The sequence below is a fragment of the Erpetoichthys calabaricus genome, chromosome 1, assembly GCF_900747795.2.
Source record: "Erpetoichthys calabaricus chromosome 1, fErpCal1.3, whole genome shotgun sequence".
Taxonomy (NCBI): domain Eukaryota; kingdom Metazoa; phylum Chordata; class Cladistia; order Polypteriformes; family Polypteridae; genus Erpetoichthys; species Erpetoichthys calabaricus.
Window position 1 is genome coordinate 157,129,560 of NC_041394.2, and position 16,031 is coordinate 157,145,590.

The 16,031-nt window shown below is 41.6% G+C and overlaps 1 protein-coding gene across 1 annotated transcript in view; it reads left to right on the forward strand.

Moving 5' to 3' along the window:
* The first annotated feature begins 2,165 nt into the window (after positions 1-2,165).
* The window catches only part of il17ra1a (interleukin 17 receptor A1a), an 81,231-nt gene continuing 67,365 nt past the window's right edge, over positions 2,166-16,031 (forward strand). Inside the window, exon 1 of the mRNA XM_028807924.2 lies at positions 2,166-2,590. Coding sequence (XP_028663757.1) covers positions 2,483-2,590 — 108 coding nt within the window. The 5' untranslated portion in view covers positions 2,166-2,482. The remainder of the gene's footprint in view (positions 2,591-16,031) is intronic.

Here is a 16,031-nt window from a genome sequence, read left to right on the forward strand (position 1 = left end):
TCCTGCCCTCCTTTCAAACATTTACAACCACGCACACAGCACAATAATTTCTCATTTGTGTGAATGCTATTGTCAGACACAGTTCATGTGCTCTCAGCTCTTACAAAAATGATAGTAAAAATCGCTTGAGCGCTAACAAATGGAAATTATTACTCAGTAAAATAACGGAACAGTGTAAAGAGATCAGAAGTATGTAGATATTGTTCAGCTTTAAAGTTTAAGTCAGAGACTTGTAGATCGTCTAAATCGTGTTGCCATCAGGGAAAAGTAGTGTTGCCTCCCAATAAAGAGACATATCTGTGAGAATTAAAAGATTTGTTGTTTGGTGAAAATGAAATCCACATATGCGAGCGGCAAAGTCGCGAAGTGGCTGGTGCACAGCAGAAACAGGGGGGTTGACGAGTGAAGCAATCAGGGGGCAAAGTCCCATAGTGTGTGTGTATATATATATATATATATATATATATTCACGGCATTCGTAGTCTGTGTCACAATCTGATTGTATGGGTGGTTACCTACCAGGTAACGCTTGTGGTTGGCCAGCAATCTGCTAACATCCGCCACGGTGCCCTCAGTTTGTGAGGAGCAGATCATAGAATGGTTGAAATAGTTTACTGTCAAATAAATGCAAAGAGTACACACTCCACTGCACTCCCTCTCGGGAATCGAACCTCGGACGTCAGCGCCAGAGGCAATGCCCCTAACGTTGCGCCACGGCGTGTGGTTCGTTTATTTGACAGAATGTAGATCGGGGTAATTACATTCACGGCATTCGTAGTCTGTGTCACAATCTGATTGTATGGGTGGTTACTTTCCGAGGTTCGATTCCCGAGAGGGAGTGCAGTGGAGTGTGTACGCCTGATGAGCCCAGAATGAGGGCGAAACACGTGTCGCGTACTCTTTGCATTTATTTGACAGTAAACTATTTCAACCATATATGTGAGTTTTCTGAACTCTTTTAGGACCCCAAAAGGAGAGCGGTAGCTCCCGCTGTAATAAATAAACCTGCTGTTCCTGCTTCAAGTGTTCCATGGGCATCCCCTTGGCCTGGTCCAGCCACTCGGTTCCTCAACAATAAGGATCCTGCAAGTTGGGTCGACCTCAGGGAACTGCGTCACATGACCGTAGTGCTCTAACTGACACTACCTTACAATAAAGATAATGTGCCTCAATCGGGACACCATAAACAACTGCTCATTCAACACAAAATCAAACCAGCAGCGTCTAAAGATTTTCCAGAGAGACACAGGCGTTCAGTCTTCATCTCAGGTCACTGGATAGCATCCATGTCTCGCAACCATATAGTAAGACAGGTAGCACCAGGACTCTAAAGACTTGGACCTTCGTCCTTTTGCATAGATATCGGGAGCGCCACACACCCCTTTCCAACGACCTCATGACCCCCCATGCTCTCCCAGTCCATCTACTGACTTCATCATTCAAAGTTCATAAAATTCTAAAATCAACTGCTTTTAGCTCACACTTCTGACACCATAAATGGGAGCCAACAGCAAAGAATGTAACTAAGTAATGACTTTTGCACAGACTCACATTCACATTAGCAGAGCTCATTTCATTTTCTGCCTAAAGCAATCATCAGACATTCAGGTTATTCTTAAGCTAACATCAAAACATTAGTAGACAAGTAAAACAACCAGCTGCTTTAACATAAAAAACGTAATCAGCTTGTAAAATAAAGCATCTTTGTAAAGGTTCACTTTTTAAACATAATAAGAAAAGACGTTTTCTTTCCAGAAATGTTCTGCTCATTTCTCCTACAGCTGTCCTCATTGAAAATCTCCTGACAGCTTGAAATGGTTGGCTCTGAGAGTTAAAGCACAGTGGCTAACACGCTGTCAGTGTCCGTTAACAACTTTTCTGCAATACTGGTCCAATGTGTATGAACAAGGCTTGATGCTTTTCTTGCCACTCACGCGGTATGTGTTATTATAATTTTTGTGGCGATCAGCCCAACAGGTATGTCCACCCTGCATTGCATGATAGCAACAATTCCAGTATAAGCTGTGCTAATGCCCTTTATGTGATTGTGCAGAAATCTGCAATACAAACACTCCGCTTTGCGTTAAACATTAACTCCCGCTTGGAGCTGTCCGCTGCCGCGCTTCACCTCCTGTCAGGAGCCGCTGCCTCTGCTTGTTGTGATTTGCATAATATATTTGGTTCACGGCGTCCATAACCAGGAAGCTACTGCAAATGACGCGCATAAAGGGGTTTTTCTATTACTGTTTATACAGAAACCGGAAAGTTATTGTCAGTATTTCAGGTCGGACGTGAAGCAGTGAGCCGTTGTGCTTTGCTTTGGTGCTAGAAATCGGAACCGGCGAGCGACACTATTGTTCCACAGTTTTACAGTATTTTTATTTACTCAACGGAAAAAGGAGTGATTCAGTTTCAATGTCAACTTTCTCTTTTGTTTAAATTAAGCTGCTACGCAAAAGCCTTTTTACGAGGGATCATCAAAATGGTTAACCATTTCCACATTATTTTGGGCCTGATTTTCTGTCTTGGGTTATTTGTTTTAACTTCAAGCTTGTTAGTGGAAAGTCCTCCGATAACCTGCAATCAGACGGTAAGTTTGTTTCTTGCTTGTTATGCAGGCCGTTTACTGATAAGGTGAACACGTCTTATCAAAGGCATTATTTCTAAAACTTTAGCTCGTTAATAGATCTGACCGATTAAATACAGTTTAAGAAATTACCAGAATAACTGAACGTTTCCCGACAAGCGTTTAGCCAAACAATGCAAACTATGTAAGTATTGTAAAACATTTCACAAAACTGCAGCCAGACCGAAGAGCAGCCTCAATCCCGGCGTACACGCGTGCTGTAAACCCTCAATCAGGGCCAATCGGTAGCGCGCGGGCAGGTGAGATGAGCGGCCGGCCGACCTTGTAGTCGGCTTAAAGTAAACCAATGAGGAGGAGGCCGTTCGGACTCAGTACACGGAATTTGCTATTTCAATTTAAGACATCAGCTTAGGGTGGCGACTCACACAGGTATTTCTTTTTCTGCTAACAGGTGAACAGCAGTTCCAAGTGAAATTGGCCTGCTTCAGGTTATGTCCTTTAGTTTATAGTTTTATGTTTTTCACATTTCTCAAAAATATAGTACTTATCTTAGTTTCATAAACACATTTGCAGTCGTTCTCACGAAGGCTTTCATTCCAACACTGGAAATTATACATTTATAAGAAACTGAGCTGCCGTCCCAGTTCAGCCATTTTCGCAGCCACTTTGATGGACAGACACGTATTTATCAGACTATTTGCACGAAATCCGCACGAGATAGGCAAAACCCGCCGACAGTACACTGTATACATGTTCTTTACGTGTCAGTGTGATTTTATTCTGGAACATTTGGGTTGCTTGACACGTTTAAAGTGTTTGTTAAGTTTACCTTTGATTCAGAATTGCCCCCGATTTGTGAATATACATGCAAATGACCTCCGTCCAGGATCTGTTCCTCCTTGCCGGATGCTGCTTTGACAGGCGATCGGCACCTAGAATCGGGATATGTGAATGTATAATGATTTGTATATTCCACTCATCTCGGAAGACAGACACGGAGCGCCCTCACAGATTTAAGACAGTGAATGTGACTAAATGTGAAAATTAAGGCAATCTAAATGCTGTCTTATTTGCATTCATCCTTTTAGCAAAAAAGAACGGTAATGTTAAAGGTGACAAATGAAGCGGGAGCAATGTTGAGGCAGTTTACGGAAGGTTGATCACGGCAGTCATATAACAATGATAGTAATAAATACATCATTTTGGTAAATATATTTCGCTTGTGCTTTATATTCTTTCGACCTTTAGTATCGCGCGTGATTCTCCTCGCTGAAGAGTTGTAGCACGCTTTGTTACAGAATGAGGTTAACAAAATGGACGGATTAGTTAGTTTACAACTTGCAAATCAACATGTCAGTCTGGCTCCAGCCCTCGCGGCCATAAATTAGATTAAGCATTTAGAGATAATTGATGGATCGTTTACAAGTTGTCGGACGGATATGTTTTACGCAGTCTGTGTTATTTTAATGTCACAGATGTGATCCGCGGTGCTTTGTTTGTTATAAAGGCGTCAAATTGATGGTTTACAAGAATTCGTGGCGATATACAGTACATAAATATACATCTATGACTAGAACCAGTGACTCATACTGTTCTGATTTGCATATCGAATTTGTTTGGCAACATCTACAAGCAGGAAGGAAATGCGAACGACTTGCTAAAGGGGTTTTCTTTCATACCTATACTTCCCAGTGGAAGAGTGGGTAGCAATGATGCGAATTTCGGTGAGAAGGTCTAGTTGCTATACATATGGCATTGGTCAGGTAATGCCCACAACGACAGTCACAAAACGCCCTTTGACTCAGATAGCCCTCCTACAACCCTAATCTTAACCATAGTGTAACGGGACCGTAATGTTAACCATCGTCTAATGCGATGGGTTTTTCGTGATGCTGGGGTATTACATGACTGAACTCTTAGGTACTGCGGTTCTGCAATTACACTCTGTTGATTTTGGCTGGGACATGAGGTAGCAAACGTTTGTAATGTGCTAACTTTCCCCGATACTATGCATCAAATCAGTCATTGTGTATTGTGTATTTACTTTGTGAAACAAGGAGCATGTTAGGGTTTCTGTTTAATGTTCATGTGAGAGCCTTTTTTGACCACTTGTCCAAATAAGTAACCATTTCTGCTTCAACTTAAGACTGACTTTATGTTTTGGTTAGTAAAAAACTGCAGATGTGAACCGAGTCTTTTCTTGTAATTAGTTACATTGAATTATATTTGCGGAGGTAATTTTACAGACTCGTTAGAATACACTTTTTATGTCCATGCCTTAACAGTCAGACAATATTGTGGTTAAAGTATTTACAAGTACACATGTTGACACAACATTCAGTTTTAGAAATTTGGAGGGAGACTATCCTCATCTAGTAAGTGTCCCAAAACCAAGCTTGCAGGTAGATGTGACGATGCGGGTTCTGCTCCAATGCTCCCATCCACTGTTAGGGAGCCCTTGAACCCAACACCGTCGATAGATATAACCGAGATGAGCTAGACAGTGAGGCAACAACATAGCATGGGGATAATGTACAAAGTGCAAAAGTGCTTTTATTAAAATACCACAATCACAACAGTGTCCACAAAGTGCAGTGCTTTGTCAAAAAACAATCTTCAATAAATAAATAATCCATAAAAGAACTGTGGAGGTTTAAAACCATTAGAAAAACAAACGATTACAAAAAAAACAACCCTTTAAAAAGACGATGAGGGTAAAACGTTGCTGGAAGCAGTCCTTTAAAACATTAAAACAATGAAAAGCCCAGTGCTTCTTTTACATTAGCGTCTCACCTGCTTCTCCCGTTAGGGCCCTGCAGCCGGCGAGACACTCTCTCTGCAGCTGTCCTTTCTTTCACACAACACATAGGTCTGGAGGCCGTCCGATCCTAACTTCGTTCGTGCTCTCATCCCAGACCATGACTTAGCTTCTCTCCCAACGGCCAGGACTCCCATGTTGGAGATTATAAAACTAAGTAATCCGACTCCCGCTGTCTTCCTCGGTGAGTCCTTTTCCTCACTAGTCACTCCCACTGTTCTCCAAATGCTCAGTGGGAGCGACTACCATCAACTGCCCTAGGTGTTAACTACACACCTCGCTAGGGACCACAGTCCAACTGCAATCGAGCCTGCTCTTTCTCATTCACCTTCGCGCTCTCGCACGCTCTCTCTCTATCTCTCTCACACACACCGGCTTTCTCTCTCCTCTCCTGCTCCTCGCTCTCCAGCAACCTCTGTCTTTCTCTTTCCGTCCCTTCTTTCTTTTTTCCTCCCTTGTTCTTTTCCTCCCCCCTAACCATCTCGGGCTTCTCTATATAATTGCTGTGGCAATCAACAGTTCCCGGAAACAATTATGCTGTGGACCATCTCTCACGTGTGCACTTAGGTGAGAAACGCCCGCAGCACGAATCCACCAGGAAACCGCTTCAGCCACACTACCACGCCCCTCACTACGCTGCGAGCACGGTGATCATTCATTTAAAAACTGGCTTTTGCTGAGAGAGCTGTGGACCCGTAACACCACAGTAGACCACACGTTTATGGCACGATATTCATCCTGAATGTTTTGGGTGATTGAAAAATAGTCATCTTTGTGTAACGTACTGTTGTAGCTTTAATTACATCATTCAAAAAGCAGTCTGTAATTTGAATGTTTTTTCAAGTTTTGCTTGACTGGAATAATACCATTGTTTTGGCCTTGTGGTGGGTAAGTGGACATTTTGGTTCTTGCCTAGTTCCCCTGTGCTGCTAGCAGATGCTATTCATATTTTCCAAACTGCTTTGAAAGCAGATGTTATGGCTGATTTATACTTCTATGTTGAGCATATGCCGTAGTACATGTAGCCTACAGTGTAGCTATGGTGTATAGTGCTCCTTCTCAAAGAAATGTGACTACATATTGAGTAAATGTAAAACGTACACAGATCCCAACAGTTTATTAACTACGAGTATGTACAGTTGTGTACTGGTGTGCAAAATCTGCAATTTTTGTATCTATATTTTCATTATAGTTTCATCCATCCATCCATTGTCTCCCGCTTATCCGAGGTCGGGTCGCGGGGGCAGCAGCTTGAGCAGAGATGCCCAGACTTCCCTCTCCCCGGCCACTTCTTCTAGCTCTTCCGGGAGAATCCCAAGGCGTTCCCAGGCCAGTCGAGAGACATAGTCCCTCCAGCGTGTCCTGGGTCTTCCCTGGGGCCTCCTCCCGGTTAGACGTGCCCGGAACACCTCACCAGGGAGGCGTCCAGGAGGCATCCTGATCAGATGCCCGAGCCACCTCATCTGACTCCTCTCGATGCGGAGGAGCAGCGGCTCTACTCTGAGCCCCTCCCGGATGACTGAGCTTCTCACCCTATCTTTAAGGGAAAGCCCAGACACCCTGCGGAGGAAACTCATTTCAGCCGCTTGTATTCGCGATCTCGTTCTTTCGGTCACTACCCATAGCTCATGACCATAGGTGAGGGTAGGAACATAGATCGACTGGTAAATTGATCGTGGTAAATCACCACGACAGACCGATGCAGCGCCCGCATTACTGCGGATGCCGCACCGATCCGCCTGTCGATCTCACGCTCCATTCTTCCCTCACTCTTGAACAAGACCCCTAGATACTTGAACTCCTCCACTTTGGGGCAGGATCTCGCTACCAACCCTGAGAGGGCACTCCACCCTTTTCCGGCTGAGGACCATGGTCTCGGATTTGGAGGTGCTGATTCTCATCCCAGCCGCTTCACACTCGGCTGCGAACCGATCCAGAGAGAGCTGAAGATCATGGCCTGATGAAGCAAACAGGACAACATCATCTGCAAAAAGCAGTGACCCAATCCTGAGCCCACCAAACCGGACCCCCTCAACGCCCTGGCTGCGCCTAGAAATTCTGTCCATAAAAGTTATGAACGGAATCGGTGACAAAGGGTAGCCCTGGTGGAGTCCAACTCTCACTGGAAACAGGTTCGACTTACTGCCGGCAATGCGGACCAAGCTCTGGCACCGATCGTACAGGGACTGAACAGCCCTTATCAGGGGGGCCGGTACCCCATACTCTCAGAGTACCCCCCACAGGATTCCCCGAGGGACACGGTCGAATGCCTTTTCCAAGTCCACAAAACACATGTAGACTGGTTGGGCAAACTCCCATGCACCCTCCAGGACCCTGCTAAGGGTATAGAGCTGGTCCACTGTTCCGCGACCAGGACGAAAAGCACACTGTTCCTCCTGAATCCGAGGCTCGACTATCCGACAGACCCTCCTCTCCAGGACCCCTGAATAGACTTTTCCAGGGAGGCTGAGGAGTGTGATCCCTCTATAGTTGGAACACACCCTCCGATCCCCCTTCTTAAAGAGGGGGGACCACCACCCCGGTCTGCCAATCCAGAGGCACTGTCCCTGATGTCCATGCGATGTTGCAGAGGCGTGTCAACCAAGACAGTCCTACAACATCCAGAGCCTTGAGGAACTCCGGGCGTATCTCATCCACCCCCGGGGCCCTGCCACCAAGGAGTTTTTTGACCACCTCGGTGACCTCAGTCCCAGAGATGGGGGAGCCCACCTCTGAGTCCCCAGGCTCTGCTTCCTCATTGGAAGGCATGTTAATGGGATTGAGGAGGTCTTCGAAGTACTCCCCCCACCGACCCACAACGTTCCAAGTCGAGGTCAGCAGCGCACCATCCCCACCATATACAGTGTTGACACTGCACTGCTTCCCCCTCCTGAGACGCCAGATGATGGACCAGAATCTCCTCGAAGCCGTCCGAAAGTCGTTCTCCATGGCCTCCTCATTATAGTTTGCTCAAGCCAAATAAGATGAATATAATACAGGCCACTTGTATGGGCAGTTTAAACATCAATGCATCCTGTTTTCCTGCATTTTACAAATATCGATCACAGTAGCTTCTGTTTAAATGAAGCAGAAATCCAGGAGATGCTTCAGGCAGTGGGACTAAGAATTACTAAATTGGTTTACAGCCTGGGAATGGAAGACATGCCAATGCTTCAAGCTATATCCAATTACTTTACAACCAGCGAACAGAAAGACTAGAAATTGCCAAACCAGTTTACAGCTTGTGACAGGAAAATTCTTAAAACATCAAAAACTTTACTGTTTGGGAAACTGACGTACTCAAACAGAATAAAGAGTTTGAGCAAATTTATCCATCATATTGACAGCTAGCCTATCAGGTGTATGTAACAATCATGTGTTGTGAAACTCATGTGGATTTTTAAAATAAATATGACGGAATAAACAACAAGACAACAGAGCAGCGACATCAAGAGGAGAAGACAGAACGACATCAGGAGAGGGCACCAGTAACGTGTGGCCATTTTCATCTGATTGTCAGCTAAAGCATCTCATGAACAACTTCGATTGCTAGATCAATACCGCCTTGGGACATTCATCTTTGACATCTTTAACTTTTCGTAAACCTTTTTCTAAAGACTATGTATGTCCAGACTTTGCTTTTCTCTACTGGTATTATTGCTCTTTAATAAATACCACATTGCTTTTAACTTTCTATAATTGGTCTTCATATCTAGAGTGATTAATGTAATAATGTAAATATGTCGAGCGCCTGGAGCAGTGAGGAAGTGCCATATGAGCCAAACTTTGAGGTTTGTCAGCTGAGGACATAGAGCTCTGTCCAATAATGAACAGTGCGTTAAAGTAAGACATTCATTGGTTGATAAATGGCCTATAGCCAAGGATGTTTAGGCTTTGTTTGCTCAAATATATTCTTGGAAATCAAAAGTAATATTTAGGTCTGAGATATATCTAAAACATCGTATGTTGTTCATGCCTATGTGTGTGTGTGTGTTAATCTCAAGCTGCAACAGTAGACCAACCCAGTAACAAACCTGATGAGTACACTTATCCCTGAAGAAAATAGTTAAAGGGTGAGTAGAGGGAAATATCACGATAATACAAGTGGGTACAGAAAAAAATTACCCTTCAAAATATTCCCATTTTATTGCTTTACAGTCTGAAATGAAGACAGACAGAAAAAAATATTGTTCCAAGATGTATTTACTCAATGCAATTTATAACAGCCAAGTGAAAGATATAATAGCAAACAGTTCATAAAAAAACAATTACTGAGAAGATTGAAGGATCATCCTCTTGTAAAAATAGTGGTAAACTGAAACTGGTGTAACTAACCAACCTAACTGGCTTCCACCTGTGATCAACTGCAATCATTCTGATTAGTTCAGCATAAAACATTCTAGAACATTCCAGTGCTTGAAAGTGCAACTGATAGCAAACAATCAATTATGGATGGCAAAGCACTGTCAAAAGATCTCAGGGATAAAGTTGTGGACAGGCACAAGTCAACAGATGGATACAAAGAAAAATCTCAAAGGCTTTTTCAATCCGTAGGATTACAGTAATGTCCATAATCAAGAAGTGGAAAGTGTTTGGTACTAATAGGACCCTTCCCTTATAGGACTGTCCCTCCAAACTGGAAACTGATCAGAGAGGCTACCAAAAGGCCTATGGCAACTTTGAAGCAGTTACAGGAATTTATGGCAAAGAGTGTTGTGCTTTGTGTGCATATGACAACAATATCACAAATGCTCCACAAATGTGGCTTGTGTGGCAGGGATGCAAGAAAAAGGCCACTCCTCAAGAAAGGCCACATCAAATCTCTACATAGCTTTGCCAAAACACACCTTAAAGATTCTGAGGCCAAACAGAAAAAGGTGTTATGGTCAGATGAGACCAAAATAGAACTATCTGGCCTCAACACCAAATGGCATATCTGGCAGTAAATATCATGCAAAAAACACCATACCTACAGTAAAGCATGGAGGTGGTAGCATCATGTTGTGGGGGTGTTTCTATGCATCAGGGACTGGGGTGCTTGTCAAGAAAGAAGGAGAAGTGGATGGTGTAAAATACCATTAAATTCCTGAAGAAAGCCTGGTGCCCTCTGCCAGAAAGCTGTCAATGGGAAGAAGGTTCACCTTCGAACATGACAATAACCTGAAGCAAACAGCAAAGTTGACTACACAGTGGTTGAAGGAGAAAAAGGCGAATGTCCTTACATGGCCTAGTCAGAGCCCAGACTTAAATCGTATTAAAAATCTGTGGAATGACTTGAAGAATGCAGTCCACCAATGGTCGCCATCCAATTTGACTGAGCTTGAACAGTTCTTTAAAGAGAAGTGGGCAATTATTGTACAGTCTAGATGTGTAAAGTTGGTAGAGAAGTATCCCAACAGACTCTTGGCTGTAATCAAAACAAAAGGTGGTTCCACAAAGTACTGACACTTGGGGTTGGGGGGTCTTTGTGGGGTGGATGTGGGGGGGAATGATCCTTTAACCATCTCGTGATTCGTGTTTATTATTTTTTTCTTCTGGACTGTTGCTATTATATCTCTCACTTGGTTGTTATTACTTGCATTGAGTAAATACAGCTGGAAAAATATTTCTTGTGTGTCTTCATTTCAGTCTGTCAAGCAACAAAATGCAAATATTTTGAAGAGGGTGATTCTTTTCTATGCACACTGTACTTCCTGAAGTATGTTTCAGTTTGTCATATGGTTTGTAAGTTGGCAAATATATGAAAAAGTGGAAATAGTGAGGGACAAATGCATTTGTCTATGAAAGAAAAATGTGTAGCAAAATGAACAGTGATCCTGGTGGGCAAAACCTGCCTGCATTTTAATAAAGCACTTGCTTTTCTTGCTTGCACCAACACCGCCAAGTAGTGTTCAGGCATGTGCTTGTGGTGCAGTGCGGCAGGATGCAGAAATATAAATCAGCCTTTACTTAAATCCTCTGGGCAATCATAGAACAACTTAAATACACAGTCTGTGGGACAATGGTTTTCAAGTTCAGTCCTGGAGGCCTGGAGTGGCAGGTTTTTGTTCCAATCCATTTTTTGATTTTTGTATTTGATTTGATTAAGTAGAAGTCAATTATTATCAGTAATTGATCTTCTTTAATTTTATGGGTTGTTAGTGTTTTCATTCTGCCACCTCAGGTCATTTTTATGTGATAGATTTTTTCCTTTCTGAGTGTATCATCAAATGATTTGAAAAAAGGGTTTAGTAATACTTAATCCTTCAATTTTTTTTATTCAGCTACTTTCCATATATTTTATTAAAACATATCCACATACATAAAGGTATATAATTTGTAGTACTCTATATGAGCTGTAAACAAGGCCATTTTGAAATGTAAACATCCAATGACAACCTAGAAAACAGAGCTTAAGGTAAGGCAATAAATCTTTGGCATGGCCAAGGACTTGTTGTTAATATTCTGGTTTCAGAGAGAACCGTATCATTTATGGAGCTACTTTTATAATGTATATTTGAATAACATTTAAAATGTTTGTATAACAAGAGAGTGGGAGCAGGTTCGATGGAGGACTGCTAGACATTTGCTTTTCATAGTTAACAAGGAGCAATTAATAACGGTGTATGGTGCCGTTTTAACAGTAAAATAAGCATTTAAAATTTGGGAAACTTAACAAAGTGAACTAACTAAGGTATTACCACAAAAAATACAGACCCTTCTATGCTTGCTCCCTGTTATCAGTACTCAGTACATTACATTACCACTAAATACACAAGTAGCACAACACTTTCAAATTAATAGTATACTAAGATGGATTGACTCTTGGTGCAAAGTTAGCACTGCACCTTACAGTTCCAGAATCCTGGGTTCACATTCCACTCCTGTCACCGTTGGTGTGAAATATGAACATTTTGTCCGTGGTTGGATTGGTTTTCTGCAGACATACTAAATTTTCAAAGACTAGATCTAGCAAAATTGAAAATACAGTACTTTGATGTTAAACAATTGTGATTGAAAGATGATGCATTAGTGAACAAACTCTCTTGTTATACAAACGTTTTAAATGTTATTCAAATATACATTATAAAAGTAGCTCCATAAATGATACAATTCTCTCTGAAATGAGAATATTCCAGCAAGTCCTTGGCCATGCCAAAGATTTATTGCCTTACCTTAAGCTCTGTTTTCTAGGTTGTCATTGGATGTTTACATTTCAAAATGGCCTTGTTTACAGCTCATATAGAGTACTACAAATTATAAACCTTTATGTATGTGGATAAATGCAAACTAAATCTAGGTTTAAAATGTATAAAAATAGCAAAAATCATGTTTGTTGTATAAGCAATCCTCTTTACTGTATTTATAAAATGCAAAGTTGACTGATTTACTCATTCACTCACTCGCTTGTCAAAAAAAAAACACTATTTCCTGCTTATTTAAAAAAGCTTAAATTTGGCAGGATTGTACATCTAGAGCAGCGGGTATCTGCTGAGAAAGGACATTTTGATATATCAATACTTAAGAGTACAAACAACCCCTATAATAGAAAAATGAAATATCCCAAAACCTGAAAAATATTTTGACTGGTTTAGTAGAAATTTGGTGACATTTTAGAAAATGGTTTTTATTTGTCAATAATAACACTATAGAGAGTAGGCTGTGTAAACATACCATGCCCTTTTTTATGCTCAGCACTGAGAAGGAATTGCAGAGAGAAACACTGCCAGCTGTTGGGAACTTTTCGTTTTGTGCAAATTAAGGCTACTTGCGGAAGTGAGGTGTCCTGGACAGGAAATGATGTGTGGCATACAGAGTTACCAGTGAAGTGGAAGGAAAAAGTTCAGGGAAGCTGAAGAAAGACATTGTTAGGAAACACACTATAAAGCTTTATTGCGGGTGCCAAGTGCTGTGGCTATGAAATTAGGTATTGTTTTGCCCCTAGCAGAAAAGGGAGGCAGAGAGAAGACTAACCAGCAGCAACAGTGTCCTTTGATTAGCTTTAACGCTAGTGCAGCTCAGTTAAAGGGCAGTCCACAGTCAAAACCAAGAAAGGGTCAATACATACTTCACAATATTATTTTTTTTACTTGTTCATTTCTGTACAATGCTTAAATGTTCTATTAATTGCATGGGCTGAATAAATGTGCAGCTTACAAATGTCATAGCAGGTTGTGATAAGTTAGAATCATGTTTTACTTTGTTAGTTTTATTGTCTTGCTATGGCTTTCAGGCTAAAGCCATATTAATAAATAAATAAAAAATACTATGGTACTCCACTCCTTACCCTTTGACTTCACCAGGTGAACATATGACTTGTATGATAAACTCAAAACTGGATAAATTAAAAAACAAATTATTGTGTAAATAAGGTAAATACCCACATCTAAAGTCGAGTTTAGTTTAGTTGGCTTGTTACTGTATGTATGTAGTGTGCATTGCAAAGTTAGATTTGTGGTTTGCTGTTCTTTTAATATCGATGGAAAGTCGAATAAACTAAGGTTTATCTTAGTTCTTATTGGTTGCCGTTTTTAGTTCCACAGTTTTTGTGGAGTAAACTGTTTCCATAAATGATCCCTGTTTGCTTGTGTACTGATTTTGATCTAAACTATCCAAAACTTTGTAATAGTACAAATCTAATTAATGCTACCATTTCATGATGTGCTACAGGGTGAAATTATATATATATAATAGAAATATTGTGCGCAAAGAAGTCAAGAAGATGCTGACATTAGGTGTAATTCGTGAAAGTAAGAGTGACTGGTGTAGTCTGGTCGTATTAGTCCCAAAGCAAGACGGTTCGGTTCGCTTCTGTATCGATTTTAGGCGCTTGAATAAGGTCTCTAAATTTGATGCTTATCCAGTGCCCCGTGTTGACGAGCTGTTGGAAAACTGGGTCAGGCGACCTATATCTCCATGCTAGATCTGACAAAGGGTTATTGGCAGGTGCCTCTAGAGGCTGACAGTTGTGAGAAAACAGCATTTGCGACTCCTGATGGACTTCATGAATTTACGAGACTCCCGTTTGGTCTTCATGGGGCACCTCTAACTTTCCAGCGTATGATGGATAAAGATATTGCGTCCTCATTCTGAATATTCTGGGGCATATCTTGATGATGTGGTGGTTTTCAGCAATGATTGGCATTCGCATTTAGAACATCTTCAGGCTGTCCTTGAAATGTAAACTGGGTATGTCTGAGACTCATTATTTAGGTTACTCCATGGGCAGGGGTTTACTTCGTCCACAGTTGAGAAAAGTGGAAGAAATGCTTGCTTACCCCCGACCTAAAACGCAGAAACAGGTACGCGCTTTTCTGGGGCTTGCGGGTTATTACAGAAGATTCATTCCTGACTTTGCAAATAGGGCTGCCCCTCTTTCAGAGCTTACTAAAGGAAAGGAAAAACCGCCCTATTTTATGAACAGAAATTTGAACATTGAACATTTCAGTGTTGTTTTATATATATATATATATATATATATATATATATATATATATATATATATATATATATATATATATAAATATAACCCCAAATTTACATTGTTTCTACTAATTAATTAACTGTTTTATCTCAGAAGAATATGGTTTCCTGTAACATTGTGCTTTACAGTAACCATTAACAAAAGACAAATCATTAGAAAAAGTAAGATTTAATCTATGTCAGGAATGTGTTATTCATGGGCAATTGTATGTAGCATGGTCAAGTGTAAGGAGCTCCAGTGAATTAATAATATTAGCCCAGCGTTTAAAAATTATATATATATTGCCTACAGAAAAGTTCTTGGTTAGTTACATTGCATAGTTCCGATACATCTGATTATCTGATGGCACTATAACCAAGACCCTTTATCTTAGGAACTTTCCTGGATGAAGCAGGGTAACACAGCTAGTCAAAGCATAAATCCCAGTTACTGACATGTTAATTGCTGAATATATTTGATGTACACTACAGTAACTCTGACTTAGTTAGATTTGTCCCCGCGGGACACTTGGCTTTTTTACAGAAGCTCTTTAATATATAAATAGGTATATATATATATATATATATATATATATATATACTAGGGGGCTCCGCCCCCTGCTCGCTTTGCTCGCCAACCCCTGTGTTTGGTTAATCCATCCATCCATCATCCAACCTGCAATATCCTAACTACAGGGTCACTGGGGTCTACTGGAGCCAATCTCAGACAACACAGGGCGCAAGGCAGGAAACAAACCCGGGGCAGGGCACTAACCAATCGCAGGGCTCGCACACACACACCAAGCACACATTAGGGACAATTTAGAATCGTCAATCCACCCAACCTGCATGTTTTTGGACTGTGGGAAGAAGCACCCGGTGGAAAGCCACGCAGACACGGGGAGAACATGTACACTCCACGCAGGGAGGACCAGGGAAGCGAACCCAGGTCTCCTATCTGTGAGGCAGCAGTGCTACCCACTGCACCACCATGCCGCTGTTTGGTTAATCGGATATACAATTTTAAAAGCTTTTTTTTTCTTTGGAATTGTTTCAGGTTCATTAGGTGCACTTTTTACTTTAAAGGTTTATTAAAAACAATATATGAAATTGGGCGGCACGGTGGCGCAGTGGGTAGCGCTGCTGCCTCGCCGTTGGGAGATCTGGGGACCTGGGTTCGATTCC